Source organism: Uranotaenia lowii, chromosome 1 (assembly GCF_029784155.1).
Source record: "Uranotaenia lowii strain MFRU-FL chromosome 1, ASM2978415v1, whole genome shotgun sequence".
Lineage (NCBI taxonomy): Eukaryota > Metazoa > Arthropoda > Insecta > Diptera > Culicidae > Uranotaenia > Uranotaenia lowii.
This window is the reverse complement of record NC_073691.1, coordinates 155,494,305-155,510,509: the sequence shown is the minus strand read 5'-3', so window position 1 is coordinate 155,510,509 and position 16,205 is coordinate 155,494,305. Positions and strand designations below refer to the sequence as shown.

The 16,205-nt window shown below is 39.4% G+C and overlaps 1 protein-coding gene and 1 long non-coding RNA gene across 2 annotated transcripts; one reads left to right on the top strand and one right to left on the bottom strand.

Moving 5' to 3' along the window:
- Window positions 1–1,929: 1,929 nt before the first annotated feature.
- LOC129738052 (general odorant-binding protein 45-like) lies at window positions 1,930–2,925 on the top strand. The gene has a single exon (XM_055729230.1). The coding sequence runs from the start codon at window positions 1,930–1,932 to the stop codon at window positions 2,923–2,925; it is 996 nt and encodes a 331-aa protein (XP_055585205.1).
- Window positions 2,926–5,271: 2,346 nt separating this feature from the next.
- LOC129748010 (uncharacterized) lies at window positions 5,272–5,857 on the bottom strand. Its single transcript, XR_008737626.1, has 2 exons — window positions 5,565–5,857; window positions 5,272–5,490 (listed from the first exon to the last, which is right to left on the bottom strand). It is a non-coding gene; the product is annotated as an uncharacterized LOC129748010 (long non-coding RNA).
- Between the last annotated feature and the right edge of the window lie 10,348 nt (window positions 5,858–16,205).

The window sequence follows — 16,205 nt, the reverse complement described above, 5'->3', positions numbered from 1 at the left end:
CGGCATTAGTGCAAAGAGGCACCCGTTGAAAAGGTGGAAAATCACCGACAGCCGAAGAGGCAGCGAGTCAGAATTTTCCAGGAGAAAAAGCGCTGCCTGGAGGAGGAGCTGGAGCAGCTCAAGAAACTCAACACATCCCGAAAAAGCTTCGTGCCACAAGCCGAAATGAGCCGGGATAAGGACGGGGGCATCGTGAGGTGATCAAAAGGTGTAAGTAGCACTTCGATGAACGGTGCACATGCAGGAGATCAAGACGGTGGGGGAAGGTACATCGCCGGCGTAGCCAACGACGTAGAGGAGCCACTCCCAACGATGAGTGAAGTTAAGGTAATCATTCGTCAGCTTAATAGCAACAATTCGGCTGGGAAGGATGGCATCGCAGCTTAACTCATCAAAATGGGCCCGGACTAGTTGGCCGATTGCCTGCACCGGTTGACGGTCCGAATCTGGAACATAGAACAGCTACAGGAGGAGTGAAAGGAGGGGGTAATATGTCCCATCTACAACAAATACGACAAATTTATGCTGTCTCTAATCCTACTCCGCCGCCTAACGCCAAAAGCAAACAGATCCGTGGGAAGTCACCAGGCCGGCTTCATGAAGGGACGGTCTACGAGTGACCAAATCTTCACACTAACGCAAATCCTGTAAAAATGCCGTGAACACCAAGTCCCTACGCACCATCTGTTCATCGATTTCAAAGCCCCATACGACACGATCGAAAGTGGAGAGATATCGAGAATCATGGACTAGAACGGCTTTTCCGGGAAGCTGACCAGACTGATCAACACGACAGTGGATGGAACGCAGTGCTGTGAGCTGATTTCGGGTGAATTGTCGAGTTCATTCGAATCGCGCAAGGGGCTTCGACAAGGCGATGGTCTATCCTGCATGATGTGCAACGTGGCTCTAGAGGGTGTTAAATAATTTATTCATCAATTGGACCGAAATGAGATCCTTGCCTGAGAAAAATCTAACAACCCCTAGAACATTATGTTTTTGATGCTGCTATTCTATATCTGTTTTACAAGACCACTATTTCTTTTTCTATAATAAGGTCTAATTAACAGTTGAATCGCCGCGACGATTACGGCCCCCTTTTACTAACCCAAAGCTAGGACAAATACTCCCGGCACATAGAAACTTTATAAGGAAAATACCCCAAATAAAACCATTTGTAAAATAAAAAAGATCTCTCGGTCTGAAGTCTCCGGTCTTAAATCGCAGGTCTCAATTCACATGACTCATATTTCAGGACTCAGGTCTCATGTTTTATATCTCAAGTTCCAGGTCTCAGGTCTTAAAGTCCCATTTGTCATATCTCATGTCTTAGGATTCGTGAACTAGATCCCAAATCTCATGTCTTAAGTCTCAGTTCTCAAATATGAGGCTCAGAAGCCCGAGGCTTCTATTGGAGCTTATCTTCTCCCAACTTTAAAAACCTCCAAGTTTACCGGATCATTAAACGTTAAGGATAAGTTCTCGCATACGGAAAAGATAAAATTTCTCACTTTTTTGCATGAATTTTTGACACAAATAACAGGAAAAGCATTCGCTGTGCGTTTGTTCTCTTTGCTTGCTCCCAGCTCGATGTATTTAAGAAAAATCCTAGATTGAACATAGATTCTCAAACGCAAGCAAATTTTCACACATATTCTGTTTGCATCTGTTACGATCACATCTTCGGTTTGAAATGACGAACATCAACACTGAAGTTGGCTTTCATTTCTCCCTTGACCGAGCGATTACTGTACTTGAAAGCAACGAGCGCTGGCTTTCTTCCTTCCCGATAGGGACGTGCCGATGGAAAGTAAACAGCTATTTAACGGAACAGACGCTCGATGATTGGAAAATTTTCACTTTCGGTAGAAATAATCGTTCGTCTATGAAGGTTTATAAGCGGGGGATTGCTATGAACAACGAGGCAAAATGTCGATTGCAGCTCAAGTTTCAGTCGTTGTTGTCCTGGGCATTGCTCAGCTAACGAGTGCTGGATCTCCGGCTGGTGCCCTGGTGCTGAAAAGTCTCGACACGGCACGCTCGGAATGTAAGGCGTACCTGGGACTTCCGAGAAACCAGTGCGCCGATCTCTGCGAAACGATTGTAGTTCGGGGCCGTAATCGTACCCTGGAGTTGGACGAAACTACTTTCGGACAGCATTTCGAACCCGATGATTGCGATGTAGATTACTACAATCGGACCGAAGCGTGCATTTCGAAGGGATTAGAATCGATTGAGGAGGACGCCATCTGTTGCCGGGCTAGTATTGAAAGTCAGTGTTTCAGGGATCAATACGGAAATGTTGTGGATGGCCCTCGAATGGCGCAGCTGACCGATATTCAAACACGAAACGTTATCGAAACATGTGCCCGCATGCTTCAAATCGAGGATTTGGAGCTTGTATTTTCCGGCGTTACAAAGTACGAACTCTCGATTAGGTCCCGTTGCCTTTTACGATGCATTCTCATCCGTGAAGGCCTGTATAACGACGTCGATGGGCCGGATCTCGATCGGATTTACGTACTATGTGGCGGCTACAAGAACGGCAAGGCGGCATTCAAGGCAGAAGCTGAGCAGTGCATTGCCGAAGTACGATCCCAATGCTACGACAAATGTACAATGGCCGCCCGAATTGTCGGCAAATGTTTCGGCTTTGAGGGGGCATCTCTCGCTGGGTTAGTGACACCGATCGTCGGTGGCTTAGTAAACACCTTAGTAAGCACCGTAGTGGGCCTTGCGGCTGGCTTACCTGGTCTGGGTCTAGTCGTGTCGCTTCTTGGACCGGTTGTTTCGGCAATTTTAGGAGGAGCAGCTGCCGGAATTGATTCGGTTGTTGCACCTAGTGCACTTTCCGGCGTGACTGGAGCAGTTGGTGGTGGGGGTGGTGGTCTCGAAGTATCTGGTCTGTTGGGTGGTTTAGGTTAAGGTTTAAGTTGAAACCATTGTATCTATAAATAAAGTAATGTACTTTGAAATGAATCCGAAACAATAATGGGGCATTAATTAGCGCTACGCGTTTCCATTTTTTTTATGCAAGAAGAAATTTTTGCACAATCAATTTATTATCTTATTCAGTTTTGTAGCATACCGTTTTACGACATAACCTGATGAAAAATATTCCTCCAATTCACTCATTCCATGGCAACCGTTCTCCAACTTCTCGGGCATCTCATTTTTATTTATTTATTTATTTACATAGTATTCCGTCTCACGACATAACTTGACGAACATCATTCCTAAAATTCACTCGGTCCATGGCAACCGTTCTCCAATTTCTCGGGCACCCCACGTTCGCCAGATCACGCTCCACTTGGTCTAACCACCTCGCTCGTTGCGCCCCCGCTCGTCTTGTTCCTACCGGATTCGTAGCGAACACCTGTTTGCAGGACAGTCGTCCGGCATTCGCGCAACATGTCCCGCCCAGCGTATCCGGCCAGCTTTCACCGCCGTAGAGTCGCGCGAGCTCGTGGTTCATCCTTCGCCTCCACACTCCGTTCTCCTGTACGCCGCCAAAGATGGTTCTTAACACTCGTCGCTCGAATACTCCGAGTGTACGCAGGTCCTCTTCGAGCAATATCCATGTCTCGTGCCCGTAGAGAACAACCGGTCTAATGAGCGTCATATACAGGTTACACTTCGTGCGAGGGCTAAGTCTTCTCGACCGCAGTTGCTAGTGGAGTCCATAGTAGGCACGACTTCCGCTGATAATTCGCTTCCGGATCTCCCGGCTGCTGGTGTCATTGTCTGCGGTCACCAGTGAGCCGAGATAGACAAAGTCTTCGACTATCTTCAGTTCGTCACCGTCGATCGTGACCTTGTAAATACTGGACAAGCGGGTTCGGTCGGTCTCGGATCCGCAGGCCAGCATGTACTTCGTCTTTGACGCATTAATTATCAATCCAATCCTTCCTGCTTCGCGTTGCAGTTTGCGGTAGATCTCTTCCATTGCGCAGATGATCTACCGACTATGTCAATGTCATCGGCAAAGCAAATAAGTTGACTAGACCTGTTGAAAATTGTTTCCCGCATTTTGCCCACCGCTCGTCGAATATTAGACCTAGATTTAAACCAGTTGCAGTGGTATACAGTACTAGAGATGTACCGAATATTCGGCGCCGAATATCGCCCAAAAACCTTTACGCCGAATATTGGGCTCACCGAATAGTTGGTCTACTCGGCCTATTCGGCCGAATACTTAATATTTATTTTTAAAATTTAAACCACAACATAATTGTCAATTTTTTTAAAATGATTTTGGTTAATTTATAAAATATCCAAAAGTAATGTTGAAAAAGCTACATAATCATCAAAAACATTCAGTTTCAGTGATACATCATAGATGTATTGAGTTTATGCCAATATGTTGCGTTGCGCGTCATGATTTGGATGGGGTGGGAATTGCGTGGAGAGAAGTTTAACACGAGAGTGTTTAAATCCTAGAAAAACAAACAAAGTGGAGATTGCATCTACTTTGCTTTCGTTTTCCTGCTTTTCGATTTCATTGATTAAAGGCTATTTTCGTCCGAATTTTTTTTTTATGAATGATTCAAGCAATTTAATTTTTTGTGATACTATTTGGGATGATCAACACACTGTCTGGGCGAAAAGTTATGGGCTTAGTTTCGGAAAGAAATTTGCTTGCGTGTGATGCGAGTGATTCTATGTGGGGTGAATTAAGGAAAAGCAACAAGCCGATTTCATTAAAAACGAGGAATGGTGATTTACTGATAATGCTGAATACTGAGGCATAAAGTCTGGATAGCGAATGTAGCTCCGAGCAATTCAAAGATGATTTGTGATGTGAAAAGGAATGTAAGATATGGAGTAATCAATTTATGCAGTCTTAATATGAAATTGGTTTAAGTATCCTAACCAGTGTTCCGAAAATCAATCAAAACAAACACTCAGGATGCGTTTCCTGTTGGAAACATTCTGATTGTATAATGGCATAGCGCCTCTCGCAACTGCTTCGCCTGGCGTGTATGCAATCTCGATCAGCGCTCCTATCAGCTACACACAAAACTTTCGAGGCCGAAATTTAGCAAAATTTTGCTGAAATTTGACCAGCTAGAAATTTAGCAATCAATTTAGCAATTTTTTTCTGCTCAAATTTTAGCAAATTAGAGAAAAATAAGCCGCCGGCATGTTTTACTAAAATTTTAGCAAAAACCAGTGAAAAAAATTCCGCGGGATCTGAAATTACAATTTTTTATGTTTTTATCTGCAAATTTCGAGGGAATATTCGATTATCTAAAAGAATGCACGGATAACATCACTTTGAATTTATTTATATTTTTCAAAACACTTTTCACTAACACTTTTCATAAACTGTTTGGATCCTGGAAACGCACCTTCCGGCTAATGAAACCCCAAGCGACCGATCGTCATTCATGCATCGATGATTGTGCCTGATGCAGTTCGTTGAAACTCCAGTTGTCCACTTCCGAACTGTTGTAAAAAAAACCCGTCAATCTTGTCGGAAATAGTAACCTGGTTGAAAAAAAAACAAACAATTTTACAGTTCGAATATCGGAAAATCTGTACACTACTTGATCGGCCCTTACCTGTACGCATCCGGAATTGATCTGGCTATCATTTTACCACCGCTAGGACCACCAGCATCGCGCTTTCAGAACCGCACTTTATCGCGTCAGTTTGTTATTTTCCCCCAACTGGCGGCGGCTGCTGTCTATAAACAAAGCGGCTAGAAAACCTTCGTTTTACTAATATCAAGTAAAATTGCCTTTATAATTACTAAAAAGAAGCAAAATTTGCTTTTTGCTATCACATTAGTAAAATAATCCTTTTTGCTAATCGAAAGTAACAGCAAAATTTTGCTAAGTGGAGCCTCGAAAGTTTTGTGTGTATGCAAACCGAGTCGCATCATTCAGAATCATCGGTATAGCAAACATCGCATATCGGAGATGAGTGAGATACAAACTGATCCATTCTGAATGTAGCTCACTCAGTATCTGCCTGAATTATATGAAATTCAAAATTATTTTTTGCAGGACGAGAAAAATCAAACAGTTGTGCGGGACACCATATTTACATTCTCAGTAGTTTTAACGTGACGGACGACAGTTTAATAAGAGAACTTGTAAAAATTGACAAACACGACGAAAGTGAACATCTTTCCCTCACAAACACAACTACAATTTGATTTTGATCATACTGATGTTAAAAATCGTTATAACAACAAATAAATTTATTAATTTGTTATGCCTCAAATCAAACAAAATACGCTAATGATCGGCTTCATGTATCACTCACTCACTGCCTGATCCATTCACTCCTGATCGAAGACCAACATGATTCGCCATATGCATTGCGCATTGGTGAGATTCCAATTTGATGATGGTGCTGCACTGTTTTGACAGCAAGCATCGTGCGAGGTGATCTGTATTTTAGCAATGAATTGAACGATCGATGATCGGATAGGTCCAGTAGCAATCAATAACGAAACCCGACCGCTGTACGTTGAGGTGCGAAGTGCAATCAGAAACATTCATTGAAAATGAGTGATTTTCGGAACACTGATCCTAACCATTGTGGGCAAAATCATTGTTTTCAGCAATCATTAACCCACTCGAGACGGATTGCACACCGTGTGTGCAATGACTTTCCGAGGCTATAAGACCGATTGCACACCGTGTGTGCAATGGAAGTTGTTTTAACTTTTTCATGATTTTGATGAAACTAGTGGACCAATTTTATTGGTTCTTGAACCAATAGAATCTGTAAAGCATAGGTAAACATAATTTGACAATGGTTTCACTGTGGATGAAAATGTTTACAAAATATCAAGGGGTTGAAAATGACATAAAATTAGGCAGCGCAGACAGATTTTTGTTTCGTTCAGACTATTGTCGATACAGACAATAGAGCATTTGCAAGCTATTTGTGCTGTTGATGTGGAAGTTTGCGTTGGTGATTGTTTAGGTTATGGTGTGGAGAGAATAACTGAAATTGATATGCATCTTGTACCTGGTGTAAAGCGTTTGTGTGAATTCCGTATTGTAAAGTATTATTTTTAAATTCTCAAGATTTAGAGTGTGCTATTGGGTTCTTTAGCCCTTGGCGGGGAGTTTTAGTAGATTCTACTTTCACAAAGGTGTTCTTGAAATCTCTATCTTATAGTTGAAAATACTTTTTACGGTAGCTACCGAATGATCAAATAAAATTTAAATTATTGGTTACTTTTTACAATTTATTTAAAAAAAACCAAATGGAATAAACTTTAGCTCTATAAGTGTTTGTTTATAATATCATCATCATTGAATTTCATTTTTTTTTTCATGAAATGTATTCAAACAATCAATTCATGAATTTCTAGAAAATTCGAGTTTTATATTGTATTAAATTTTTAAAAATTTGAACGCTCCGTTCGATGTGCCTTCATGAAATGTTGGACAAATCACCCTTATTCCAAGGTGCTATTCAGAAAAATGAACGGAAGATTATGCGATGAACACTAAATTTTTCATTGCATATTTTTTTATGAAATATAGTTCTGAATTAATACAAGAATAAGTTAACCGGAGTTCAATAGTTAGACTACTTAAATAGTTCTCGGATAGAAAATAAAATCCACAGGAGAAAAAAATTGGGTAGAAACCGACAAAGTACAAACCATCGTCATAAATCACAAGAGTAAACACATTTTTATTAGAAAACGTTTTAAAAACACTAATTGTTGGTTCAAACCACATTACATAATATTCTTTGCATAATATTTTTTTCCTTTTATATCCAAACAAAAATTGAAACGAAGGTTGATCATGTTTTAAATGGTGTATTTTCATTTTTCTGCCCATTGCACACCGTGTGTGCAATGCGGCCCCTCGAAATAATTTTATTTCGAGGAGCGGACTGCACACACGGTGTGCAATGGACGTTTTTCGTAAATTTACGATTAAATTTTGAAAATTTCATTGTATTCATGTTTTTTAGATAAAAATTGATCGAATCAAAGAATAAAAATTTTTGGCTCCTGGGGGACGCGTTCGAAAAAAGTCGCCGTCTCGAATGGGTTAAAGGGTAAATTTGTGGTGAAGTTGACATAGTGGATCACTGAGAAAATGTAGAGAATAGATAAGGTACAAAAACGGTTTGAAGATTGAAATATCCGTTCGCAATTTGTGAATCAATTGTAAGTGACATAAGAAGCCCATAAAATTAATCGAAAATTTTATTGTTGGGAAAGAAGAATTGGAAGAGTGTAAAATAAAAACAAAAGAAACCATGCTTCTAGATTTTGCAGGAAATAGAAGAGAGGAAAGCTCTAGGGAAATTTGTGAATAAAGGGTGATACGGTCAAAATTTGGTCAATATCAACTTGACGTTTTTTTTTCAATTTTACATTCAAAAATCTGAACACCGCTAATTTTGAAGGTGTGAGTGTGTAGAGTGTTGCTCCTATTTTGATTATTTTATAATATTTTAGTGGCATTTCGACGAGATGAACTCTAGTAGAATGAAATTGAAAGATAGGAAATGATAGGTGAATAGTTAAAGCTAGGGCGCTTTTGGAGAAGAAACATTGAAAGGTGGTTTTTGAAAATGTAAGTCTAGGGCATGTGGGAGAAAGCTCAAACTAATCGGTTGAATCTTTGCTCGGCAACGATTAATTCTTTATGGGAGGCGAAGCAATCGCAGCTCCCATACAGAATCAACCCGATGGATTAGATGTGTACCTACACACCTAATCGAGCAAAAATTCAACCGACCAGCGACTTACTGAACAATCTCGAAGGCGCATACAGATCTAGCGATGTGTGCTGTTTTTCGGGTCTCGCTAGGTAGTTTTTGCTACTCTGTTGTTTCACATATTGAACTACCCTTCGAGATTGTTCAGTAAGTCGCTGGTCGGTTGAATTTTTGCTCGATTAGGTGTGTAGGTACACATCTAATCCATCGGGTCGATTCTGTATGGGAGCTGCGATTGCTTCGCCTCCCATAAAGAATTAACCGTTGCCGAGCAAAGATTCACCGGTTTGTTTGAACTTTCTCCCACATGCCCTAGACTTACATTTTCAAAAACCACCTTTGTTTCTTCTCCAAAAGCGCCCTAGCTTTAACTATTCACCTATCATTTCCTATCTTTCAATTTCATTCTACTAGAGTTCATCTCGCCGAAATGCCATTAAAATATTATAACATAGTTATGACGGCGATAAAAATCTGAAAACATATTTTGATTATGGAATTCACTCTTCAATTGTCAAAATGCCGTCCAAGGAAGAAAAGCAGCGTATCAAAATTTTGCTCGCGCATCGCGAAAATACGAGCTACTCGCACGCAAAGCTGGCAAGATCGCTAAAAGTTGCCAAATCAACCGTTACAAATGTAATTAAAGTGTTTGGAGAACGTTTGTCGACAGCCGGGAAGTCTAGATCGGGGGGAAATCGAAAACCGGATGCCGCTGAGACGACAAAGAGAGTTGCCGACAGTTTCAAGCAAAACCCTAACCTCTCTCTCCGAGATGCCGCAAATAAGCTGGGTGTATCGTCTACAACCGTGCATCGAGCCAAAAAACGAGCCGGATTATCGACTTACAAGAAGGTAGTGACTCCAAATCGCGATGATAAACAAAATACGACGGCCAAAGCGCGATCCCGGAGACTGTACACGAAGTTTGACTGCGTGGTAATGGACGACGAAACCTTCGTCAAAGCCGACTACAAGCAGCTTCCGGAACAGGAGTTTTATACGGCAAAGGGAAGGGGAAAGGTAGCAGATATTTTCAAGCACATGAAACTGTCAAAGTTGGCGAAGAAATATCTGGTTTGGCAAGCCATCTGTACCAGTGGCTTGAAAAGCAGCATTTTCAAAACTTTCGGGACTGTCAACAAAGAAATTTACGTGAAAGAGTGTTTGAATAAACGTCTGCTGCCTTTCCTGAAGAAACACGTTTGTTCCGTACTGTTTTGGCCGGATTTGGCATCTCGCCATTACGGTAAAAAAGCCATGAGGTGGTACGCCGCCAACAACGTGCAGGTGGTTCCCAAGGACAAGAACCCTCCCAACACGCCAGAGCTCCGCTCAATTGAGAAATACTGGGCTATTGTCAAGCGGAACCTAAAGAAGGCCAAAAAACTGCTAAGGACGAGCAGCAGTTCAAAGCAAACTGGCTTTCTGTGTCGAAGAAGGTGGACAAGGTGGCTGTACAAAATCTGATGGCAGGGGTTAAGCGTAAGGCCCAACAATTCGGATTTGGAAAAGCGGAAGCCTAACTGAATAATTTTTTCTGAATTTTATACTAATTAAACTTGAAAAAGAAATTTAATTTGATTTTTTAAATGAACGATTTCACCGATTTACACGCGTTTTTCCTTGACCAAATTTTGACCGTATCACCCTTTATTTGGGAGATTAGTGGTTTACGCGGGAAAGGGAAAAAAGTTCCTTTTAAATGAAGTGGTAATAAGAAATCAGTTTTGAGTAGTTTTCTGGGAAGCTAAAGATAGGTTTCAGGTAAGGTACTTTAGAAGTGTGGTTACAAGATAAGATTTCAAATTATGTTATTGAAAAATTTTGAAAATTATCAGTCTATATATCAGAATGATCAATCATCTGCAAACTGACCAAGTATATACACGGATGCCTGAATACCTGTGAAAATTTATAAAATTGTAGATTTTAATTTCTAACTGGTTTAGGAGGTTACTATTCCAGAATAAACGCAAACAGCGACACAAAATACAGTAAAAGTACAGCGTTAAAAAACCGTGCAAAAAACCGTGTTAATTTCAGAAAACCATGTAAAAAAACCGTGCTAATTCCCGAAACCGTGCTAATTGCGGAAAACCGTGTAAACAAAATATTGAAGACCTGAGACTTGAGATTTTAGACTTGAAACATGAGACCTGCGAACTGGTGCATGAGACTTGAGACCTGACTATTGAGGCATGAGACCTGAGAACTGATACCTGAGACCTGAGACTTTCGACATGACACCTGAGACCTGAGACTTGAGATTTGAGACTTGAGACATGACACCTGAGACCTGAGACGTGAGACTTGGGACCTGAGACATGAAACTTGAGACCTGAAATATGAGACATAAGACATGAGACCTGAGACATGAGACAAGAACTTAAACCCTGAAATATGAGACTCGAGATCTGTGACACGAGACATGAGACTTGAGACCTGAGACCTGAGGCATGAGACATGAGACATGACACCTGAGACCTGAGACATGAGATATGAGACCTGAGGCATGAGACATGAGATATGAGACTAGAGACAAGATACCTCATGTCTCAGGTCTCAGATCTCATGTCTCATGTTCAGATCTCAGGTCTCATATGTCAGGTCTCAAGTCTCAGGTCTCATGTCTCAGGTCTCAGATCTCAGCTATCAGGTCTCAGGTCGCTGGTCTCAGGTTTCAGGTCTCGGGCCTCATGTATCACGTTCTTAGTATCAGATCTAAGATTTTCCCAACTACAAATAGATTCTTAGTGTTTTCCTTTGAAAAAGACTATTTTCTCTCAAAAACCGTGTTAATTCGCGAAATCCGTGTAAAAAACCGTATTGATTTCCGAAAACCGTGTAAACAAAGCCGTGTAAAAAAAACATTAAAACACAACAAATGACACGAAGCTATGGTGCCGGGTATGACACACTATGCCGATTTGAAAATCTAAAGAATGCAGAGGTCTCATACTTCATACTTCGGTAAAACTGCGGCGAATCCGTGCACCCATGCCTACAAACATACATATGTTGTAAAGTCAATGGCTTCACAGTGTTGATTATGAGTGTTCATCATGCTTTGATTATCGTTTGTTCCAGATTAAGGACACTGATGTGTAAATAAAATACGTGACGTGCGTTTAGGATGGTGTCTCAAACCAGAAGGAATCAGACTTCCTCCTCAAGGAGGTTTTATTATTCTCAATCATTTGACAGCTCAAACAATCATCGATCAACGATGAGAAAGACTAACATCCGAAATGGAACTATAACAATTCTCGCTTCTTAAGTTATTAATTAAATTCACATTATTTTAATAGAAAAAAACTACAAATTCAAATTCAAATTCAAGGATTATCATTAAGCTTAACGTAAGATTTACAATAATTTGCCACCTCAATTCACATTATACACAAAATCCTTATCAATTTTAGTTTTTCTCAACCGTTCCGATCTCCTCAAGATTGGATTTTCTTCATCGCTTTTTCTTTTCCTTGGCGGCATCAAGGGGTCTGGGAATCCTCTGAACGGTCCGTCCTCATCGTCATCGTCCTCAGACACCACCCTTGGACGCTTTCCTTCTCTCCCGAAAGAAGTCATTACGTTGCTTTTAATCTTCCTTGCTGGAAATAACTTCAACTGATTTCTGTGAGCGTTCACAGTGATCCCTCCAACGGCGACCTGGAATATATTTTTAGAAACTCTTTTAATGTATTTTGCTTCAACCCATTTTTCTATTTCATGCTTTTTAGGATTTTTATAATAGACCTTGTCTCCTTGAATCAGATTTCTGAAACTGTCGAACAGTTCACTTTCATCAGATTTATAATTTTCATTTATGTTTACCGGTTCTTCATTACCCTGTAGTTTATTTTTGTATCGGTGTTTAGGATGAAGCAAATCAATGATTGTCTTTGGTTTATATTTAAAAACTTTATCGAACGGTGATTCATTATCAATTGATGTGCAAGTATCTCTATAATTGAATAAAAACAACTCTAATCGATCTTCTTTGTCGAGAGATCTTAACTCAGGTTCTAGCAGAAATTTTTTAAGGGTATCTTTCACCGTCCGAACCATCCTCTCAGCCTGTCCATTGCTTTGAGGGTTATAAGGAGGGCTTTTCAAAACCAAAACACCCTGTTTTTCTAAAAACTTTACAAAAAGCAAAGAATTGAACGGGGGACCATTGTCCGTCACTACAACATCTGCAAGTCCAAAAGTTGAGAAAAACTTGATAAACTTTTTAATTACTTTCCCAGCATCTGTGCCATATTTCATTAAATAAACTTCCAACCATTTAGTATGGCTGTCTACTATCAACAAATACATCTGCTGCTCCAAATAAAAAAAAATCCGCATGAATTCTACTAAACGGCTTCAAGGTTGGTTTCCATGGCTTAACAACTTTGTTTGAAAAATTTGACAATTTAGCACAAGTCTCACACTTTTTGACATACTGCTCTATATCCACATTTATCTTGAACCAAAAAACACTCCTTCTAGTAATTTGCTTCATTTTGGTGATTCCGACATGATTCATATGTAAAAGCTTTAAAATATTATTTTTCAAAGATGCTGGTACAACTACTCGATCTTTGTAAAGTACACAATTTTCAATCAATTCTAAATCCTCCTTATTTGCATATGCGTCTTTAAAATCTTTTTCAACTTTATCCGGCCATCCGTCTTTAATGAATTTTATAATTGTTTTCAAAAATTTATCATTTTGTGTTTCTGTTTGTATTACGTTAAAATCCACCGGACAACTTTCAGAAAAATTCAAACTTTTAATAAAATCTGGATCATAATCCTTAGGTATCGATTGTTGTAAGGGGAATCTAGAACAGAAATCTGCGTTGCCCATATTAGATGAAGGTCTGTAATAGATTTCGAAGTCATATATAGAAAGTTCTAGAATGTACCTTTGAATACGAGTTACATAAATAGAATTTTTACCACTTTTCCCAAAGATACCAATTAATGGCTTATGATCAGTATAGATGCTAAACTTCTGCCCATATAAAAATTTGTGAAATTTTTTTATTGTATAAACCAACGCAAGAGCCTCAAGATGTAGAATTGGGTACTTCATTTGAGCAGAGCTCAACGTAAATGAAGTAAAACAAACTGGTTTTTCCACACCATTAATAACATGTGCAATTACTCCTCCAATTCCATAACCAGAAGCATCTGTCACCACAACTAAAGGTTTCTGAGGATCATAATATTCCAAAAACTTTGCATTCATCAGTTGATGCTTCACCTCCTCGAAAACCTTAGAACATTGGCTCGTCCATTCAAACTTAACATCTTTTCTTAATAAATTGTAGAGAATGTGAAGTTTTGTTGATAATTTTGATAGAAATTTAGAATAATAATTGATCAAACCTAAAAATGATTTAAGCTCCGTCACGTTCTTTGGTACACTAGCATTTTTAATAGTTGCTAATTTTTCAGGACACGGCAGTAATCCATTCGCTGTTAAAACATGTCCTAAGTACGGAAGTTTGTCCACAAAAAATCGACATTTGGACCAATTCACTTTTACATTGAATTCCTCTAATCTATCAAGTACCATCAAAACTTTAGATTTGCAATCTTCCAAACTCTTTCCGGAAATTAAAATATCATCTAAATAAACCGATACATTGTCTAAATTTTTCAAAATTTGTTCCATAACATGTTGGAAGATAGCTGCGCTTGAAGATACTCCTTGAGGCAATCTATTGTATTGGTAAAGACCTTTAATGGTATTAATCACCATAAACCGTTTGGATTTTTCACTCAACAGAAGCTGAGTATAAGCACCTTCTAAATCCAGTGAAGTAAAAACCGTCGAACCAGATAATTTGGCAAAAAGATCTTGCGCCACAGGTAAAGGATATGAGTTGGGAATAATTAGTTTATTTATCGAGACTTTACAATCTATAACAAGTCTTATTTCACCATTCTTTTTTGCCACTGCAATTACCGGTGAAGCCCATTCACTTGTTTTAACTGGTTCGATAACCTTTTCAACTTCTAATTTATTTAGATGCTCCACAACTTTGTCACGCAGTCTGAAAGGTACTTCATATGCTCTTTTAAAAACTGGTTGATCATCTTTCAATACAAGATCAGCCACAAAATGATTTATAGGTGTTGATAAATCCTTTTGAAAAATTGTAATATATTTATTTTTAATTTTAGACAACGTACTTTCACGATCATCTGAAAAGGTAACTTTTTTTACACTTCCAATTTGAAAGGCATTTTCTCTCCATTTTGGGAAAAATATGTCGAGCCAATCACGTCCTAATAAAGGTGTAAATTCAAAATTACTTTTTATAATCAAAAGTTCTAACGTTTTGTTCAACCCTTGACAAGATACGTCCACAGAAGCTTTGCCAAGAACATCCAATTTTGATCCATCCACAGATATCAAATTTTTATTGCAACTTTTTAATTTCTTTTTCGAAAAACGAAAAAATGTCGAATTATTCATCACTGTTACCGCCGAACCACTATCGACCTCGAATTTGAAACTTTTCCCATCAATACATACATTCAGGAGACAAGGTTTGTTAACAGTTTTTGACGATACCATCATGCAACAAAATTCACCTGAATCGTTATCATCATCATCATCAGAGGAGGAATGAAGATCTGCTCGAAGACGTTCAAAATAACTGCTAATTTGTGAAGAAGAAGATGGATTACTGTTCAAATGTTTAACTGATCTCGAAACGTCCTTTGCTCGCTCCGGACAATTCCGCTTTATATGACCACGCTCTCCACAAGAGTTGCAAATTAAACCAGAATGTCGATTCAAATCAAATCCTTCCCTGCTGTTGTTGCGTTTCCTCCAACCCATACGAAAACGATTTGCACTCCTACTTCTGTCCCTATTATACCGTTCTCCTTTCCCTTCGTTCCTGTTCATGAATTGTTCTCGACGACCTAGTCTATTTCTGACCGAAGCAACTTGGCCCTACTACCGGCTAGCTCTCTATTTACTAGCATTTTCTCTGCCATTTGTAAGGTTAAATTATCCTCATTGAGTAGTTTGTATTGTAGATCTTTATCCCGAATGCCAACAACTATACGGTCGCGAATCGCAGTTTCCTTGAAAGCCCCAAAATCGCAAAACTCAGCTTGGAGTTTCAAAGCCAACAGAAAATTTTCTGATGACTCATCTGAGCCTTGAACTCGAGTATTGAACTTATAACGCTGCATCATCTCATTATCAACTCTATCGAAACGTTCCTTGAGCTTTTTAATGATGTCATTGTACGCAAGATCCACAATATTACTTGATGGATACAACAATTTCAATTCTTCGAAAACCGTTGATCCACTCAAGGTAATAAAAAGAGACTTTTTTTGCTCTTCTGGTACCTTGTTATAATCAAAAAAATAACATAAACGTTCCGCATAGTTCGTGAAAGAAGTTCCGGGGACATACGCCTCGATGGAACCAACGATATTCGCCATCTAATCAATTACCACTCAATATAATTGTC

Coding starts and splice junctions, on each gene's coding strand:
- LOC129738052 (XM_055729230.1), top strand. CDS start 1,930: ATGTCGATTGCAGCTCAAGTTTCAGTCGTTGTTGTCCTGGGCATTGCT.